Source organism: Melospiza melodia, chromosome 6 (assembly GCF_035770615.1).
Source record: "Melospiza melodia melodia isolate bMelMel2 chromosome 6, bMelMel2.pri, whole genome shotgun sequence".
Classification (NCBI taxonomy): domain Eukaryota; kingdom Metazoa; phylum Chordata; class Aves; order Passeriformes; family Passerellidae; genus Melospiza; species Melospiza melodia.
In genome coordinates this window covers 16241733-16259929 of record NC_086199.1, presented here as the reverse complement: position 1 = coordinate 16259929, position 18197 = coordinate 16241733, and the positions used below count along the sequence as shown (strand labels likewise).

The window sequence follows — 18197 nt, the reverse complement described above, 5'->3', positions numbered from 1 at the left end:
ATGAGTTCCTATAAATGGCAGCATCACGATCCCTCCCTGAGCAGCAGTTCTCATGTCAGTGAAATATCCCCAGCTACCCACAACACACCCACAGCCAGAGAAAATCACCTCTTCCTGATTGTCTTCTCAGAGCAGAGAGCCTTGAAGGCAGCAATGGCTCTGGGGGGCAGAAATATTGTCCCCAACAGTTAGCAAAGCACTTTTAGCTGTTCAAGATTGCTATTTTCTGCATCTTTCCAAGAATTAGAAGCGTGCAGCAGGATGCACATAATGATCTTCACAGGTGAATGGCAACCATTCCCACAAGACAGGTTCCTGTATCAAACCCATCATCTGCCATCCAAAAGAAAAGTTCTGCTTATCAGTGACGTCTGCTGGTGTCAGCAGGTGTCTAGAAAAAAAAACAGGTGAAGAGAAAAGTGTTACATTTTCTCCCAAGGAAGATGCTCCCCTCAGGAGTTTGCAAGGCAGAATTTCCCCATGGGTGCTGTGCTGGGAGCAGATCCAAGTAGCCATGGCAACCCTGTGCAGGCTGCTTGACACGGCCACTGCTCAGAATAAATTCTGGGCCGAGCATTGGTCCTCATGGTGCTGGTACCTCGAGTAATGACACATCTAAAGCACTATTCTTACTATTCTTCCATCTGTTCTTACTTGTTTGCAGGCTGCCCAGAAATGTCCCAGGAGAGCTGTGGGTCTCTGTATGATGAATTCCAGCCTGCTGAGAAATATGCTTGGTTTTGTTACCTTCTGTGACCTCCCAGAGCAGGGACAGTCCTATTTATATATATCACCAGCTGAAAACTTCTGTCCTTGAGCTTCAGCAGCTTTTTGTACCTAGTCTTCTTTAGCAGTATAATTCCTGGTGATTTGTGGTGTTTTATGCGATTTAACTGTACATGTGAGGAGAAGCAGCTATGCAGTGGCAAGGCACTTATATGTGGAAACTCCTGACACAGAGGCACTCAGACTAATATATTTCTTTGCCTGACATTCAAGCTCCCTAGTGGCAGAGCTTCCTGGCACAGAAACAATCCATAGTCCCAATCCAAGCAATTTGCTCATATATGTGAGCATGTACAGGTGCAGCCTGGTCTGTTATGGATACCTGCAACTCAGAATGCCAAAGTGAGCATGTAGTTCTTGACAGAAAAAAAAAAAAAAAAAAAAAAACAAAACTCCCTTAAAACCATCATCTGTACAAAGGGCTTTATTTAATAGCTGGATATTCAAGCAAATTCAGACTCTTGGGTTTTGGTTCATTTTCCAGAGCAGGACTGGGTTTTGTCTTTATTTTTGTTTCCTGTGTCAGAACTGCAAAGCAGATGGGTTTCAAACTACAGAAATTATTCATCGTAGATGTTTAATGAAAATCCCTGACTGAAATATGATTCTTACTATGGAAAAAGAAAAAACTTGCCAAACATGATTTTTCCAGTAGTGAGAGAAGAGTAAGGGAAAGGGATTGTTTTGCTTGAAGTACATTTTAAATTACACATTGCAGTCTGGTATGGGTGCAGACACTGAGGTTAAACTGTTCCTGCTGATCCAACATAAGCTGATGCTAGGAATGACTGTTGAGAATTACATGGTCTTTGTCTCTATAAAAAATGCCTACATTGGAGTAGTCAGCCCAAAATAACAACCTGCTGGGCCTGGGCTAGAACAAAGGGAGAAGTAAAAGGAGGAAATGCCTGGTTTGGGGAATGAGATATGAACCCGAACAAGAGAAAATCTTGAGCATTTCCTGGCAGGGGGATTGTCTGCTGGCTGGAAAACAAGGGGCAGGGCACAGAGGAGAGGGAGAGGAGACCAGGGGGATGTGTCCTTCCTGCAGGTGCTGGAGGCCCTTCTTTGCAGGAGACCAAGCCCCAGGCAGGGCAGGGGCTCACAGGGCTGTGAGTCACGGCTGGCTGAGGAAGCTGAGTCACAACAGCTGAGCTTTGAGTCCCCAGCTCTGACCTGTGGCCTGGAACAGTGTGAAGGAAGATGCACAGTGCCTGTGGGCAGTGCCCTGGGGGTGGCAGCTGGTGCTGCTCCCCAGGGACTCCTGGCAGGCTCCTGGGGCAGCTCTGGAGTGCAGCTTTGAGATGGTTCTTTCCCACCAGTAACTGGGCATGCCTGAGAATCCACTGCTGATTTCCTCACCCTTGTCAATGTCTGTAGTGGGGCTGTGTTGTGTGCAAACAGGCATAGAGTTTGTGAGGCTGTAAGGCTGAAGCAAAGATGGACACATCTCTCCTGCAGATCCAAGTCTTTCTGCCTCGGGTTATCAGTCAGTGAAACTTTCTCCACTGGTCAGTGAGTTTTCTCCAGTTTAAAAGCCAAAAGCTCTGTAGTAACGTGAGATTTGGGCTACGCAATGCCCAAATGCATGTCTTTATAAAGAAGGTCATCTTAAAGAAATCTGCAATATGGTGGATTGTATTTTGCCACTTAAAGGGGAGTGCAGTCACTGAATAACACCATGGGAGGGAGAAGACGGAAGAGATACAAATAAGCTGTGCTCACACTGCCTGTGTGACCAGGTCAGAGCCCACACACACAGTAATGAAAGAGTCATTTCTATTTTTTGTTTCTTCAAAGCACTTTGTCCATCCAGACCAAACCAGATTCCAGCATGGAGAGTCACAAGGTCAGCCCTGTATGTATTGCAGATATGCACATCCTTGGAGACAGATGGGCTTGTAAGGATCCCTTTGGAAGTGAGCTGGGAGGTTTCTTTCTTCCCATTGTTTCTGTTAGTGTCAAACACTTGGATATTTTGAGCTAACTTTTCAGAAAGCCAAGCTGAGATATTTCTTCCCTAGTGTCTCCCTGAAGAATCATGCTGCATTTGGCCACCTGAAGCCAGTTCTTTATGCTTCATCATATTAGTCCATGCAATTACTGGACTGTCACAGAACACAAGATGTGCCAGCCAAACCTACCTGGTATTTTTTTATCATATAGCTCAAAGAAATCAGCTGCTGACTGTCTTTTCTGTTTTTCACCAGTCCTGTACCTGGAAGGATCGGTCCTTGTATTTGAGGATGTTTTCAAATTGGTTGCCTTCTACTGTGTCAGCAGGTGAGTTCATTCATTGCTTCCATGGCACGGTCATTTTGCCCTCCCCTCTGGTCTGCCCTTCAGTTCCCAGTCCCAGCACAGACCCCAGTTTCCTCTGCTGCCCTCCAGCCTGCCAGACCAGAAGGTGTTTCAGATGTTTGTATCTACAATGGGACCAGCTCACCCACAAGCACAGCTGTGCTTCCACAAAGGCTGCTTCCACAAAGAACAGAGGCACAGAACTGAGGCTGGGAGGGCAGGGAGGAAGGGCTCTGAGTTTACTATTTATTTAAAGATTTAAGCACACACACACACACACATTTGAAATGAAAACAAAGTATTTTTTTGCTCAGCAGAGAAATACCAAGAATAATGGGTACAGATGTGGAAAATACCTGTAATGTCATTTTCACTAGTGCAAGGTTTGATCACCAGCTGATGATGTCTGCAGCCTTCTCTAATCTGTGTCCTGGTGCTTAGCACACTGCAGCAATACCTCCACCTGCCTACCCTGTCCCTGCAGCAGCAGGCCTGGCTGTGAGCTGGTTGTAGACTTTTGATTTCCCCTGTATAAACTTACATGACTCTTAAAGCAGTAATTTCCTTTAAAGAGGAGAAAGCAGATCCAGGACATGCTTACAAGGCACTCACATCAGTCACACAGTAGGAATGGTCTGTCTGGGGTAGCATACAGTGTGCTGCAGCTTATCCAGCCAGTCCCCCACTGCTCTGAGGGCTGTTCCTGCAGCCAGCTGAATTCACCACTACTGAGCCACAACTCCTACCTGCACACAAGAAACCATGCTCCACCTCACCCTCATCAGCTAATAGACATCTAGCCATCCAGATGTGTATAGACCCTATAGAATGGACATAAGTTAACCCTTGGACCCTTATAAAGATTTCTTTCTCACTAAAGCAAAGGACAGCCCAAATGCAAAATAGAATTGGACATTTATAGTAAGTAGCTGGTGACAGAGAAAATATGTTCACTTCTGCTTTCCTGCAAAAAGTATCATGGCTTGAGAAAGAGGAAAGAAAGAGAAAGAGAAAGAGAGAAAGAAAGAGAGAAAGAAAGAAAGAAAGAGAGAAAGAAAGAAAGAAAGAAAGAAAGAAAGAAAGAAAGAAAGAAAGAAAGAAAGAAAGAAAGAAAGAAAGAAAGAAAGAAAGAAAGAAAGAAAGAAAGAAAGAAAGAAAGAAAGAAAGAAAGAAAGAAAGAAAGAAAGAAAGAAAGAAAGAAAGAAAGAAAGAAAGAAAGAAAGAAAGAAAGAAAGAAAGAAAGAAAGAAAGAAAGAAAGAAAGAAAGAAAGAAAGAAAGAAAGAAAGAAAGAAAGAAAGAAAGAAAGAAAGAAAGAAAGAAGGAAAAGTTCTTCTATTTGATGCCTTATATTTTAGCTTTTATATATTTCAGATTCTGTACTGCAGTAGTGTGTAGTTCTGAGCTTCATATTAAGGCATGGTAAGCTCTCTTCACAGAGTAGCTAGACAAAACAATTCCTTTCCTACCTTGGAACCAAGGACAACTGACCCAAATGTCAGGCCCAAGAGCATAAACAATGTGGACTGAAGACAGAAAAACAAGAGGGATGGGACTTCATAACCTAAAGCTGTAACTGGACAATTAACTCCAATATGCTAATGGACCAAAACTTTTAAAAGTGAGAGATCCCATGACCATGTCCATTTTGTGACCATTTTGGGTTCATCTCAGGTGTAGCCCTGGCTGGGATTTTGTACTGCCCAAGGTGTATCCATTGAGGCCTTTTAATAAATCCCCACTTTAACTCTGTCTAGCCTCTGTTCTAGGTCAGCCTTCACAAGGCATCAGTTCAGCTCCTGTTAGAGATGTTATTTCTGAGTGTCAAATACATATTCAGATGGTGCATGTGATTTTCCAGGCTACTGTCAAAAGACAAGCTAAAAAGGGAATAATTTTCTGAGAGAAGCAGGTAATAAAAAGACACTGACCTACCATTTGCTGGCAGCTCATAGGAGCTCTCTGTGATGGTGAACGTAGAGTCCTGACAACAGGGATGTAGTAAATTGTCTATACATACCTGGGAACAGCTTTTCAGGGCTGACAGGCTCTTCTCAAAAAAAACTCTGGCCTGCATACATTACCTGCCTGTAGGTAACAGATGTCTTGGTGGCTGGTCTGCAAGCTGCTGCCCCATTAATAAAACCACATTTTTTTTTCTATTAGGGCAGTGTCCTAATATTTCCTGATCTTAATAAGTCTTTTTTTTAAAAAAGAAAATTAATGGAAATTTCCTGCATATAAAATAACAAAGAAAGCAGAAGGTACATAGACCCTCTTCATCTTCTAAACCTCATTTCTGCCATGAAAAAATAATAAGCCAGGGATCTCATCAGTTTATGTGAGTGTGACGAGTGCTCAGCAGTGCACAGAGAAGCCATGGGGAACACAAAACATCAGTAAGGTATGCATCTGTTAAAAAGGTCAGAAATGGGCCCCCTGCCTTCATCTGTCAGCAGATAGGTCTGAGTCGTGTGCTTTTTTGGGTGTGCATTTGTTTAGCAGAGACCTCCTACTCACAAGGCCAGTTTTTTCTATAACAATTCCTTGTACCATGAAGAACATTTTGTAAAACTGCGTGTGTAAGATGATCCTGCACCATTCCTTGCTATCATTTAGGGACTGGCTTTTCTAGTCCTTGTTGGAATGGGAATTGAGGCAAGAACAGGGTTAGCAAATTGTCACTGGGCAAGAGGCAAACCTGAACAGTTCACTGGCAGACCAAGGGCTCTGTTAAATTGCTTGAGACTTAGGGTGTGTTTCGGTGAAACCCGGCCAACATCCTCTGAGAAACTCTATTTTCAGTAGAAGGACAGCATCTTTCCAGAAACCAAGTACTCAGAAGTCTGAGAGTAGAGTTAGAGAAGGATATGTGTTTTCTCAGTGTCATGCAGCACTTCCTCCCTGTCTGTCCCCTCACCCAGGGGTTACCCTTTCCCAGCTGGGGCTTTCCTTTCCCAGTCCCTCTGTGCCTTGCTGTGTGCCCATGCCTTGCACTTACAGAGATTCTTAAAAGAGGAAGCTGAGTAGTGAGAGAGGGGTAAACAGAAAGAGAAAGGACTTCAAGTCCTTTCCAGAAGAAAAAGATTGGTTTTTCTAATAAAAATAATTATAATTTGCAGCACCTCACTTTTAATGGGAAGATATTTCAACCCTTGTGGCCTTTCCTGAGGTGAGAGGCATTCCTGCTCTTTTCAGAGGACAGAGCCAAGCCACAGTGATTAAGTCAGTGCTATGGCATGAAGCATCCCCACAGAAGCTGGTGATCTTTAGTGAAATCAGAGCAGCCCAGTCTGGCACACTGTCCATAATTCCTTACCAGGCACAGAACACAGCTGAAATTGTGAGTCAATCCAGTCAATAAACCAAGTGAAGCCTCGAGTTCCTAACAATTGTGGGGTTTGTCTTTTTGCTGTTTTTTCATTGTGTTTGTTTTTACAGGGATTTGCTGCCCTTTACCCTGAAGCTGCCACAAGCAATATTAGAAGCCAGTAGCTTTCAAGACCTTGAAATTATCTCTAGTCTGGGGATAGGTAAGTCCCTCAAAGCAGTCAGATTTTCACTTGGACTTTTGAGAACAGTAGTGCCTTACAGAGCCTTAATGCAACTGGAAGACTGATGAACTATTGTCTTCGGAATAGCTAAAGGGGTCTGAATGCAAGAGGAAGATGTTTATCATCTTTATGTTCATAGCAGAATGCTGACAAAAAGGGCACTTTCCCCTTTGGCCATAAACCTCCACCTGGATCTCTGTCCAGGGTTGGTCCCTACAGTCTGGGCGAGCTGAAGTGCAGCACGGCCTCAGGGGGTAACTCTGCACTTTGGAAGCGGCTCATATCTGAGCTATATGGAAAACACCTTTGCAGCTTCTCCTTCTGATGTGTGGGGGCAATGCTGATGAAAGTGTGATATTTTTGAGTTTTGATATTTCTGCTTGCTCCTGCAGGATTTCGAGTTGGTAGAGAAATTTGTATCGTCCCAACATGTTCTCTCACCTCACACAAATCACATGCAAAAGGAACATTATTTTTAGTGACAGCATGAAACAAGAAAATTTTAGATGAGATGTATAAAGTCACAGATAGGAAAAGCAATTCTGTTAACTAAAGGAGCTCTCCTTCCTATTCCTCTTCATTTAACACACTCCACTTGAGACAGCTATTTCAGTAAGGCACTTTCACGCTCCTTGGTTTTTCAGTTTTCCTTCAGGTGTTGAAAACAGCCAAACAACGGAGAAAATGGAAGAGTTAGCTCATTTAGAGATATTTATTAGAGCACTCTCACTATTTTTGGGTTTTCTTCCTCCCAGAAGGGATGGGCAAACCCCACTGGTTTCAGTTCAGGCAGCTTTGTTGAATATCACAAACAGATTTGCCTCTAACATTTTCAGCATCCTCTATTTTGAGTATGTTCCAGTTTGTCAAAACATCCTTTTATGTACATGTCCAGCCAGCACTTTTTGCTGATAAAGAGGTACTTTACAAGTTGAGATAACAAGTTGCACTTGTTATCTTAAACTTATTTTTTCATAATAAGTCCAAAAATTTGGATTAAAATGCAGGAAGTGTATCATGAATCTGCAACCTTCAGTCTAATTTCAGCCGGCAGAGGCTATCTTGATTCAGGCAACAGTTTCCAGCAACTTCTGAAAGAAGGGATTAGTTAAAGCACAAGCACCGAAGCAATATTTGTTGTAGTCTTTTTCCTTTTCTCCTGTACTGGTGGTCATAAAAGTAGTGAGGCTTGGAAATTTATTTGTCATGGTGTATTTCATACCAGTCAAGTTTCTGACAAGAGAAGAAAACCTGCTGTTGTGTGCAGTCTTCCTGGGAAATGATGCTGGCTTCCTGAAGTGCCATGCTGTCTTAGCAGAGTCAGATAGGCTCAGCTACTGACAGATGCTATTTATTGCTTCCTGGAACAAAATTTTGAGGATACAAATGGGAACACAAACGATTAAGTGCTGCCCAAAGTGGCACTTCTGAAGGAAACAAAGCATTGTCTGAAATTGTCATGTGTTGCTCTGTATTTATTTCAAAGTACTATGTGTTTCAAGGGGATAGAGGTAAGATGTTTATCTGCAAGCTGAGGTGTTCCACAAAGGATCTGGCTGTTCTGTATGTTGTCATAGAGAACATACTGCAGCCCCTCTAGTCCTGACCTCAGTGGTACAGAAGTTCTTTTAGGAGGAGAATTAGCATAATTGCACTGCACAAAGAGCACATACCATCACAGACATGCCAAAGACTCCAAGAACTGCTTAATTATCCCTCCCAGAGTGCAAGATAAGGGAAGATCCAGGAAAGCAATAGGAGATGATCAAACAGCCTTCTCTGCAGTGTGGGACAGGGTGGCTGTGCTGGGAAATGCCTGCTCTGAAGCAGCTGTGTTACTTGGTAGAGCCACAGGATCTGTTCCTTCCAGCCTGAGTGGAGCTTTGCATTTTCATCACAGTGCCTTTACCTGACCACTACTGTGAAAAATTATCAACTTCCCCTCTGTAGATTGGTTTACTCACCATTTCCTCAGCCCATGAGACTTCACAGCATTATATTCTGACTTAAAACAACTTCCTCTGTCCTGCATTTGCTGATACTGAGTGCAGCTGGAGAGCTTAAGGAAAATGGTTCCCCAGGCAGTACCAGTTGTGAGCAAGAGGCAGACACAGCTTGCCTGGGCTCTTCACATCCTCTCCTTGGGTATCCACAGCTATTTGCATTTGGAGGGCAGTCATCACTGAACAAGCATAGATCCCTTCTCACAGTCATTTGTATTTGTTACTTGTACCTTCCTGCTCGTACTGAAAATGCTGAACAGCATTAACAACTTTCGCTAGGTAAGTGTCCTAAAATTGACAGGGGAGAGAGTTCTGGTGAAGCTTCTGAGCTTATTCCCTGGCTTGAAGAATTATATATGCATAAAACAGTTTTGTTCTTTATTCACACTGTTTTGTGCAGAGGTTTGAAAGTTCAACATTGAAATTTGTGTACCATTTCTGTTAAAAATAAGTATATTTTCTACATATCATTAGCAGCTAAAATTCTCTGAGATTTTAAAAAAAAATTTCTTTTTTCTTTTTTTTTTTTTGTTTTTTGGTGACAGATTTCTGGGATTCCTACTTAAACCACAGGAGACAGGACTTATCCCACCCTGCAAAAGACTCTGCTTTCAGCACTGCCCAGGCAGACAGTTTAAGAACTACCCAGTGTTTTGCAAGTAGCACAAACCACTGCTCATGTGAAATTGAGCTGTCAATAGGAAATGACAGGCTGTGGTTTGTGAATCCTATTTTTATAGAAGAGTACAGTAATCCTTGTCCTCCAGATGTGTCTTCTCCTAAAGGCCACTCTGGGAGCACTGAACTGCCCCCTGCCACCATGCTTACTGAAAAGAGGTCTCCTCGACGTCCTCCGCCCCCTCCACCCTCTCATGGGCCCGTTCAGAAACCTTCCCTGAAGCTCCCTCAGGACCCCATGACTGCCTGTGAAGAAAACAAGCTACTTATTAAGCCACTAGGAAAGAGTTTCGAGGAAACGCAAACGGAGGGTGGTGACGATAAAGAAGAAAGGAAGCAGAGCTGCTCGGCCAGCGCGCCCTTGGCAGGGAGCCCCAGGAAGGGCTCCCAGCCCTCTGCTCCCCCGCGGCGGCGGCCGAGCGAGAGGACCTCAGAGGAGAGCTCTGTGGGTAACCCTGAAAATTGTGAAACGCTGAAAGGGGAAGGGACAGAAGGAAACCAAGACACAAGTGCAGAGAGCAGAGATAAAACACTGCTGTGCAAAAAGGCTGTAGAGATACCTGGAGAGGTTCCCAAAAAGGCTGTATCACAGCTTCAGGAGACAAACCCTGAACCTGCAGAGAAGAAGGAGGACATGCCTAAGATACAAGGCAATGCCACTGAGAAAGGAAAGTCACCTCCTGTCCCACCACCGAGAAGAAAGAGAATTTCCCAGGTACCGAGGACCCCCAGCTCCTGCCAGCCGAAGCAAAGAACAGCAGGAGAGGCTGGTGTGGCTGCAGGGCAGGCTGTGTGCAAGGGCAGCCCAGCCACAGGGACGGGTGCTGCCACTTGCACACACGCCAAGACTGAGCCGGGACACAGCCACAAATCTGTCGGCTCAGCTGAACTGGCAGGGTCACACTTGTCCCTGGAGGACCTGGGAGGCAGCACCGTGGCTCAGGCATCAACATCTGAGCCAGACTCCTACTCCACCAGCAGCACAGAGGATGACCTGGAGATGCTGAGTGGTTCATCTGGTAAAAAGACACGCTCGGTGATCTTGGCCAAGGCCAAAAACAGGCTGTCCTTGGTGAACCTGTCCAACGTCTTCACAGTCTTTTTGTCTAGCGACAGGAAGCTGCAGAAGAAGATAGTGGAGCTGGCACAGGACAAGGAGTCCTACTTTGGCAACCTGGTGCGGGACTACAGAGTGTACAGTTTGGAGATGATGGCAAAGCAGAGCTCCAGCACAGAGATGCTACAGGAGATCCGGCTGATGATGACTCAGCTGAAGAGTTACTTAGTGCAGAGCACTGAGCTGAAATCCCTGATAGACCCAGCCTCCTACACAGAGGAACAGTTAGGTAGGTAACTGTGGTTTATTCATCCTTGGGCATGGCTTAGGAAGGTGAGGAGGGAGAAAGAATTATGCAGACACAGGCTCTGCTTTACAGAATTATAAACCATCCCCTGAAACTTAAGCAGCATAAATTGAAGTCTGCTCTGTGGTTGCCAGCACTTGGAGAAACAGCTCAAAAACCTGGAGACCAATGAGGGGGAAAATCCCTTTATGAATGTTTTAAGGGCAAGAGTTTAGGCAAAAGACGTGTGTATGAGAGACCTACATGTGTGTGTATATATATATTATATGTGTGTGTGTGTGTGTGTGTGTGTACACAGAGCTGAATTCACTGGAAACACAAAAGGCAAACTTTCTCCTTCACAGCTGCATTCCCATGGCCTTCCACATCCACTGCTTTGCTAATAGGATGGAGAACTCCCTGCATGTGGCATACACCATTGTCTCACAGGGAGGGACAAGACTAGGATGATTTTGAGTAGCAGGTTGGAGGAATCACTTGATTCCACTTTGTGCTTCTCAGAGCTCAGAGGTACAGAAGAAATGTCTGCTTCAGCTCCAAAATGAAGTGTTCACCTCTTTGCCATAGGTATAATTTGCCTTTGGGGAGGAAAAAAATATTATTTTTAACTGTTTACAGGTGTTTCATTGCTTCTCATTCATATCCTGTGAGGGAATAATGGGCTACTTCTCTCCTTGCTAAGGATTGGACTGGTCTGTTTATTGTATATCCATGAGGGAATATAAAAAGAGCTGTAGGACTTTTCATCCCAGTGAAAGCCGTACAGCCAGAAAAAGTGTGCATGCATGTGCACACATGCTCCTTTGAAAGCTTAAAACTGTTTCTTGAGGACCTGAGAAGCAGTGCAGAGCTATTTGTGGATCCTTAAGTTGGATTAAAACAAGCTGGGAGCTGGAAGACCCAGAATATGGAGTGAACCAGAGGAATGACCAGGGATTCCAGGGGATCCTGCAGCTCCAGTATTAGGTGGGACTCAGCTAAGTGGTGAGCCAGGAGTAAAAGGCTGTCCACTGTCAGTCTCAGCAGGCTCTGCTGATTTCCTTCTCCCCCAGCAAAGGCTTCACATGATCCTGCAGGTCCCCAGCAGAACAGACCTGCAGCCAGCCCCTGCCATAGCACAGAGAGGGAACCTGCAGTTTCACTTCTCATGCATCTTGTGTAACACCTTCAGTCTTTGTCCCAATAACCTCCTTCTTCAAGGGGGGGGGGGTGTGGGGGCAGCACAGAGAAGTCTGTCTTGAATCTTGATTAGTGAAAGTGGAAAGGGGGAGGAAAGAAGTGTCCTTGTTCTGCTTGGTAGAGCTGTTTGTGTGCAAGTATCCCACCACCTTCCCACAGACATGCCTGGTTTTGACCCTGTGTCTAACCCTGTTCACTGGCAGTTCCTGAACAAGGATGATGTAGCCCAGTCAACCTTGACAGGGCTGTCTTCTTCTGTGGAGAACAAGGATTCCCACTGGGGGATTTACCACTTGAATTTGCCCTGCTTCAGGCTGATTGATTCTCTGGATTCTTTAAAATAATTGCATTTTGAACACATAAATATTACTGCCCTCTGGTTCATTCCTCACTGCCTGAGCAGATGAACTCTTTTGCCAATGACCTTTTTGCCTCAGTGCAACAAGAGAATCTCTTGCAGTCCCTCTAGTTCTGCCTCTGGTTCCTAGGACTCAGACAACAGGTTTCCTCACAGTCTCTTACGCTTCCTTTCATCTTCAGCTAAACATTAAGCAAATTCTCAACCCACTCATATTATTTCCTCCTCCACAGGCCACAGGTGGCATAAGAGGTATCTTATAGGATCACTAATTCAGAGTCCCTTGAGCAGTAACAATGAGGAACTTCTGACCAGATATTAGTTTCTGTCTCTGAGCTGGTGGGTGCAGCTGCTTTGAGGAAAGAAAGGGGTGCTTTGAGGGTGCAATCAATTTCATCCCAAAGTGAATATCTCAAAAAAGTCAGAAGGAGAGGTCAGAAGGGACATGAGATGAATTGCATCTGGGCATCTGTAAGGGCAGGGCTGATTAAAAAAATCACAGTTAGGTGAGATTCCTCTTCTTTCCCCAGAGTTGGCTTTCCTGCTGCCTGGCAATGCCATGCTGGTCAGCCAGGAGTCAGGCAGAGAGAGCAGGGACTGCTGGTAGCAGGAGGTCTCCTACAGCTCCAGTGACAGAGACCACACACTGATGTTCATCTCAAGCCCATCTAGGACTTCTGGATAGTGTTGGTAATGAAATGCTTACTTTCTGGGATGTGATTTCTGTTCCCTTCTCACAGCTATGTAGCAGTGTTTGAATAACCAACCACATGTTTCCTTAGGACTTTTACTTGCACCTGTGCTACTGAATTGTTTATTTATTATATGCTTTTGTGTTCCCCCTTCTCTGTGCAGAAGTGATTGCTGAGACAGCTTTGTACAAATGTGTCCTGAAACCTTTAAAGGAAGCCATTAATTCTTCCTTAAAAGAAATACACAGCAAAGATGGATCTTTACAGCAGCTGAAAGAGAACCAACTTGTGATACAAAACACAACTACCACTGACCTGGGTGTCACAACCAGTGTGCCTGAAACTGCTGTGCTGGAAAAGATCCTTCACAAGTTCACGACCATGCACAAGACCTACTCTCCAGAAAAGAAAATTGCCATCTTGCTGAAGACCTGCAAACTCATCTATGACTCCATGGCTCAGGGAAATCCAGGTACAGGACTCCTGCTGATGGTATCCACCATGGGTCTTTCTCCTTGTATCAAAGGAACAGTGCTTATGATACAGCTGGCATGGCAATATTCACATTGGAGGTAGCAGTGGTGGTTGATGTGTTTGGTATCAGAAGTCCACAGGTTGTGTCCAGATAATAACTGGTGTGTTACCAGGTTGACTTTAAGCTCCATGACTCCAAAAACTAGTTACCCATAAGTGTGTGTTTTATGGATAATATCCTTTTTGCACAGGTCTTCACACAGCTCTCCAAATATCCTAGGGGCTCGGTCCCAGCTCGCTGCAGAGTAATGGTAAATTCTAGGAATGGGTCCCTGGTAAAAGGCTCTTGATTTGGCCTTTGCAGAGTTTTGCCTAAACTGAGGAGGAGATGCAGAGTGTAGTAGTTTGTTGCTAATTCCTGATGCTCCAGTAAATTCTAAAAGCCACTTCTTCTGTCCAAGACAGTATGTGCTCTGAGTATAAACACAACGTGGGCCTCAGGCCAACTACGAATGCAGAAATTAAACCCTTGGCCTGCAGACAGGATGCATCTTTGCAGATAGACCAGCAAGTCCCTTCCTCCAGAAATTTGCCTTGCCAGTTTAAGAGCTTTTTTGTATACTGTGAGCTGATGTCCAGCCATGCCTGAATCTGGAGAGAAGCCAGGTATTAACTTGCAATAACTTGTGGCTGTTTAAGAACTCACAGTCAACAAAAGTGCTTTTAGATGTTCTGCTTTATTTTGTACTGGCAACAGCCTTGGAGCATTCACACAGGGATTGTTATGTCCCTGCTCAGCCTCACCTCAAGGTGATCTCTTGGATAGTAAGCAGCAAGGTTCAGCTACCAGTCCAGACACATTAAGACCAGAGCAAGAAACCACCCCAGGGCTGAGCCTTAGCTACAGGGTGGAAAGGACCTCTCACTGTCTTCAGGTATCATGAGATTTGGACATATGTAGGGGAATTTGCTGTGACTTTGTTAAAACAGTTGTGTGAAGTTTGAGAATAAATTTGGTTTAGATCAAGGACTTGCAAGCTTCACTAAAACCCACATGGTCTCCTTCTGATGTTGGTGTTATGTACACATCACACCTTAGTTAGCTCGGGGCTGGAATTTTTCTGTTGAAGGAAATACTGTTGTGTCACTTTCTGTAACAGAAATGAGGAGACAGGGAAATAATTACAAAACCCCAACATGATTAAAATATTGACATTCATGAAATTAGATGGTTTCAGTGTGGTTTGCCATGCTAACCAAAGCAGTGCATTTCAGCCAGTTCAGCTGTTTTCTCATCCTGAGTACTACTCAGCAGGGTGAAGGTTGGAAGCTGATTTTACTCCTGGGCATCCAGTTCCCTCTCCCTTATATCAAGTTCCCTCTCTCTTATGCATGATCAGTGATGCATGTCAGGGCTTGGCCAGAAGAAAACTGGCCTGGAATTATGGAAATGTACCCCAACGTATTCAGACCTGAAAAAGAAGCTAAGGGGAGAAGAATGCTGTCTCTAACTCCTGGAAAACAGCAGACTTGGAGAGTAATTGAGTGAAATGCCCTGTAGACTTAGAAGCAAAATGCGTGAAATCTCTTTCACAGAATGAACTGAACCCATGACACTTTTATTTTCCAGTGGCAAAGACTGGAACCTGAAATATTTCAGCAACCTGAAATATTTTTATGACAGGGAAAAGCATGCTGTGGGGTCCTCAGAGCAGATTTCAGCTGGTGGGAAATCTTCTGCTCTTTGCCCATCTCAAGAGCAACAGCACAGGGCCTCTTTTGCTTTTAGCCAGCCATGAGGCAGCACAGTGTTCTTCACACAGGAAGAGCAGAGGCCATGCTCAGCTTCCTGTGCAATAGTTTCTTCTCCTTTTCACTCTTTTTCCTAACTGCTCAATTAGAAAGGTCCCTCCTTTTCCAAGATCAGAGCAGGTGAAACACAAAACAAATCATTCCCAAAATCAGTCTACCTCTGTGAGAAACATTACCTGTTCAATAACATGGAAACTCCTTGTGCTTGACTTAATTTGCAATTTGTCAGGTCAGACCATGTTTTATTCACTTTAGGCTGGCCACAGGATGAGCTGACCAAAGAATATGGTTTTACTTCTCAAAGCAAAATGCCAACACCACCTAATCAGGCACCTTTTCTTTTCAGACTCATATGAAAAAACAAGTTTTTTTAACATTTTGAGACCCATGTACAGCATTCCAGGTTTGGCCAGGACGTCCCAAGAGGTACCAAGTTTCCTTTAAAACTAAGGACGGGCATACTCAGGAACATCTGTACCTGTGGTGGTGTCCATCTTTGCCCTGCTGAAAGAGTCATGAAACTTTAAACTCTGCCTTGACTGACTCCATGTATATCAAGACATTTTAAGAAAGGAGGATGTCTTTGGTTTGATTACAATTCATATTACATGACAAAATCTGCCTGATAAATTGGCTGTGGTTGAAATCTCTGATACTTAAGACTAAGAACTGAATGGGTCAGACCCTAAACTGGTTTAAGCTAGATTTCTTCCTCAAGCTGAAGGCAATCAGCTTATGGAAGTGATTCATCACAAGGAATCAGGAAGGCAGCTTCACAGTCTTAGTCATACACCTTTCTCTCAAGAGTACAGCTCCATGATAGAGTTGAGGCAGGACCAATCTCTGGCTACATCCTGCTGTAGGTGGCCACAGAGGGGCATCATGCCCAGCTTCCCATCACACACATTGTGCAGTCAGTCCGTGGAGTCCAGATGATTCATCTGGCTGCATATAGGCTTCTGCTTTAGAGCAAGATGACTCAAGGCAAACTCCAGTGAATGTATTGATTAATTCATTACTGGCTATCAAAGAAATTAATACTCATATGTACTATGTAGGCAGTGATATTAGTAAGTGAATCCTCATCAAAGGCACAATTATGACAGTATTGAGGTGTCTCACTGAGCTTTTCCAACTTCTATGCAAACTTAAATGACTGAAACATATGCCCCCAAGAATATAACCGACAATCTGAAAATATGCCACCTGCCTGCTAAAAATACCAGAAATGGTTAGTAAAAATAAAATGCATTTTAAAAAATAGAGTTTGGAAACCCACGCTCCACAAAATGGCTGGCTTTATTTTTTTAGCGCTAGAAAAAGTAAGAGGCAGGAATCATGGAGCTCTTGCATTTGGAAGGCATGCTGCAATATGCAGAGGGACAGCTGGGCACATAGCCAATTTATGTAGAAACATAGTAATGTTACATAGAAAAAAAAGTTTATTATGCATCTTTCAGAAATGCCTTTACTCAGGAAAAAGATTAAATGTATATTGCGTGATATGGGTCAAATGAGAATCTCTGCTTTTCATCAAAAACACAAGTGACACCTGTAGAGTGAGAAACAATGTAAATGTGCAATACATGTGGTGCGTACTGAAGGTGGTGTGCCCGGGTCACCCAGCCTTGTGCTGCCTGGGAGCTGCCACTGTGGAAGAGAACTGATGGAAAAACAAAGCAGCAATAGGCATTGGCTTATGGAGACAGTCTGTGAGACAAACAGGCCAAACCTGGTCAGCCAGTGAGTGAGGAAGATCAGGGATGGAAAAGCTCTAAGTTTAGGCTGGAAGTTTGAAACATGGGCAAACTGCTTTCAAAGGAGTTTGAAGAAGAATGGAGGTACAATTTGCTTACTGCAACATTTCTAACTTGCGAACTATCTAAGATTATGAAGCTTCATTTTTGGACTATCTTTGAACTGCACAGGCAGCTGGACCATATAGTTCAAAACTATAGTTTGTACTAGTCAGGGAATTGGCTAGGTGACCAAAACATCTGATTTAATAATTTCTATTGCAGAGTTTTACAAGGATAATGTGCATAGTCTGCTTTTGGAAAAAGAGGATAGATAGGACATATATTCCGTTGGAATATTTCTCTTCCTTAGCTTTTAGAATGAAGTTTGTCACCCCTACAGAACTCAGCAGCCAGATATTAGCTGCCCTGATGTACTCCTTCAAGGCTCTGCAGCTGGCAAAAGCAGAGCTATGTCTTTAGTGGGATAGCTGAGCTTGTAGAAAGGAAACTGGACTCCAATACTTCAGCAGCCAGTGAAGAGCCCATGCTAGAAGCTCCTAAAGCTGTCAGAGCAATCCCATTACACTGCTTATTATCATATCTCACTTCTGAGAAGGAAAATAAAGCTATACATAACAGGTTTACTTTGATATCTTTCAAAAGAGGATATTAGTATTTAAGTTACTTTTAACAAAGAGTGATGGACTAGAGATTTTGAGGTTTCTGCCATCTAGCAAAATTTCTACAAAGAGCCAGTTCAAATTTTTCATGGGGACTGAATTCCTCTGATCTCTAAACCACACATTTTTGAAGTGAATTCATGCTGTCTACATCTATTAACTCACTTAATTCACTATATCACAAATTAAACCTTGCTGAAAGTAGTATAGGATAGACAAGAGACAGCAAATGCTAGTGTGTGGAAGGAAAGTCACAATCTTTTCTTATGATCTTGAACAAATCCCAGTTAGCCTTCCTGCACCTCAGGTTTCCCAGCTTCAAACTGAGGCTAAAATTCATATTTTGTGGAGATCTGCTTCTAGACATCAAGCTAGTGTTTGTAAAATATTAGAGAAAGGTGCAGGGCATCATCCCTATCTGCTGGTTTTTAGAATATACACAGAGAGAAAAGAAATGCATGAATGTGTTAAAATAGACTGTAATTTCTTTATGGAGGCTTGGGCAGAATTCCAGTGGCTTTAAATCATGTATTTAATTAATACTCATCTATTCAAGTGCTGCATCCCAGCCAGGAGCTG

At 43.7% G+C, this 18197-nt stretch overlaps 1 protein-coding gene across 1 annotated transcript in view; it reads left to right on the top strand.

Moving 5' to 3' along the window:
* LOC134419726 (ras and Rab interactor 3-like) overlaps positions 1-18197 on the top strand; it is a 149949-nt gene that overhangs the window by 121193 nt on the left and 10559 nt on the right. Inside the window, exons 20-23 of the mRNA XM_063159363.1 lie at positions 2997-3069; positions 6527-6618; positions 9188-10666; positions 13077-13385. Of these exons, the coding sequence (XP_063015433.1) occupies positions 2997-3069; positions 6527-6618; positions 9188-10666; positions 13077-13385 (1953 nt within the window). The remainder of the gene's footprint in view (positions 1-2996; positions 3070-6526; positions 6619-9187; positions 10667-13076; positions 13386-18197) is intronic.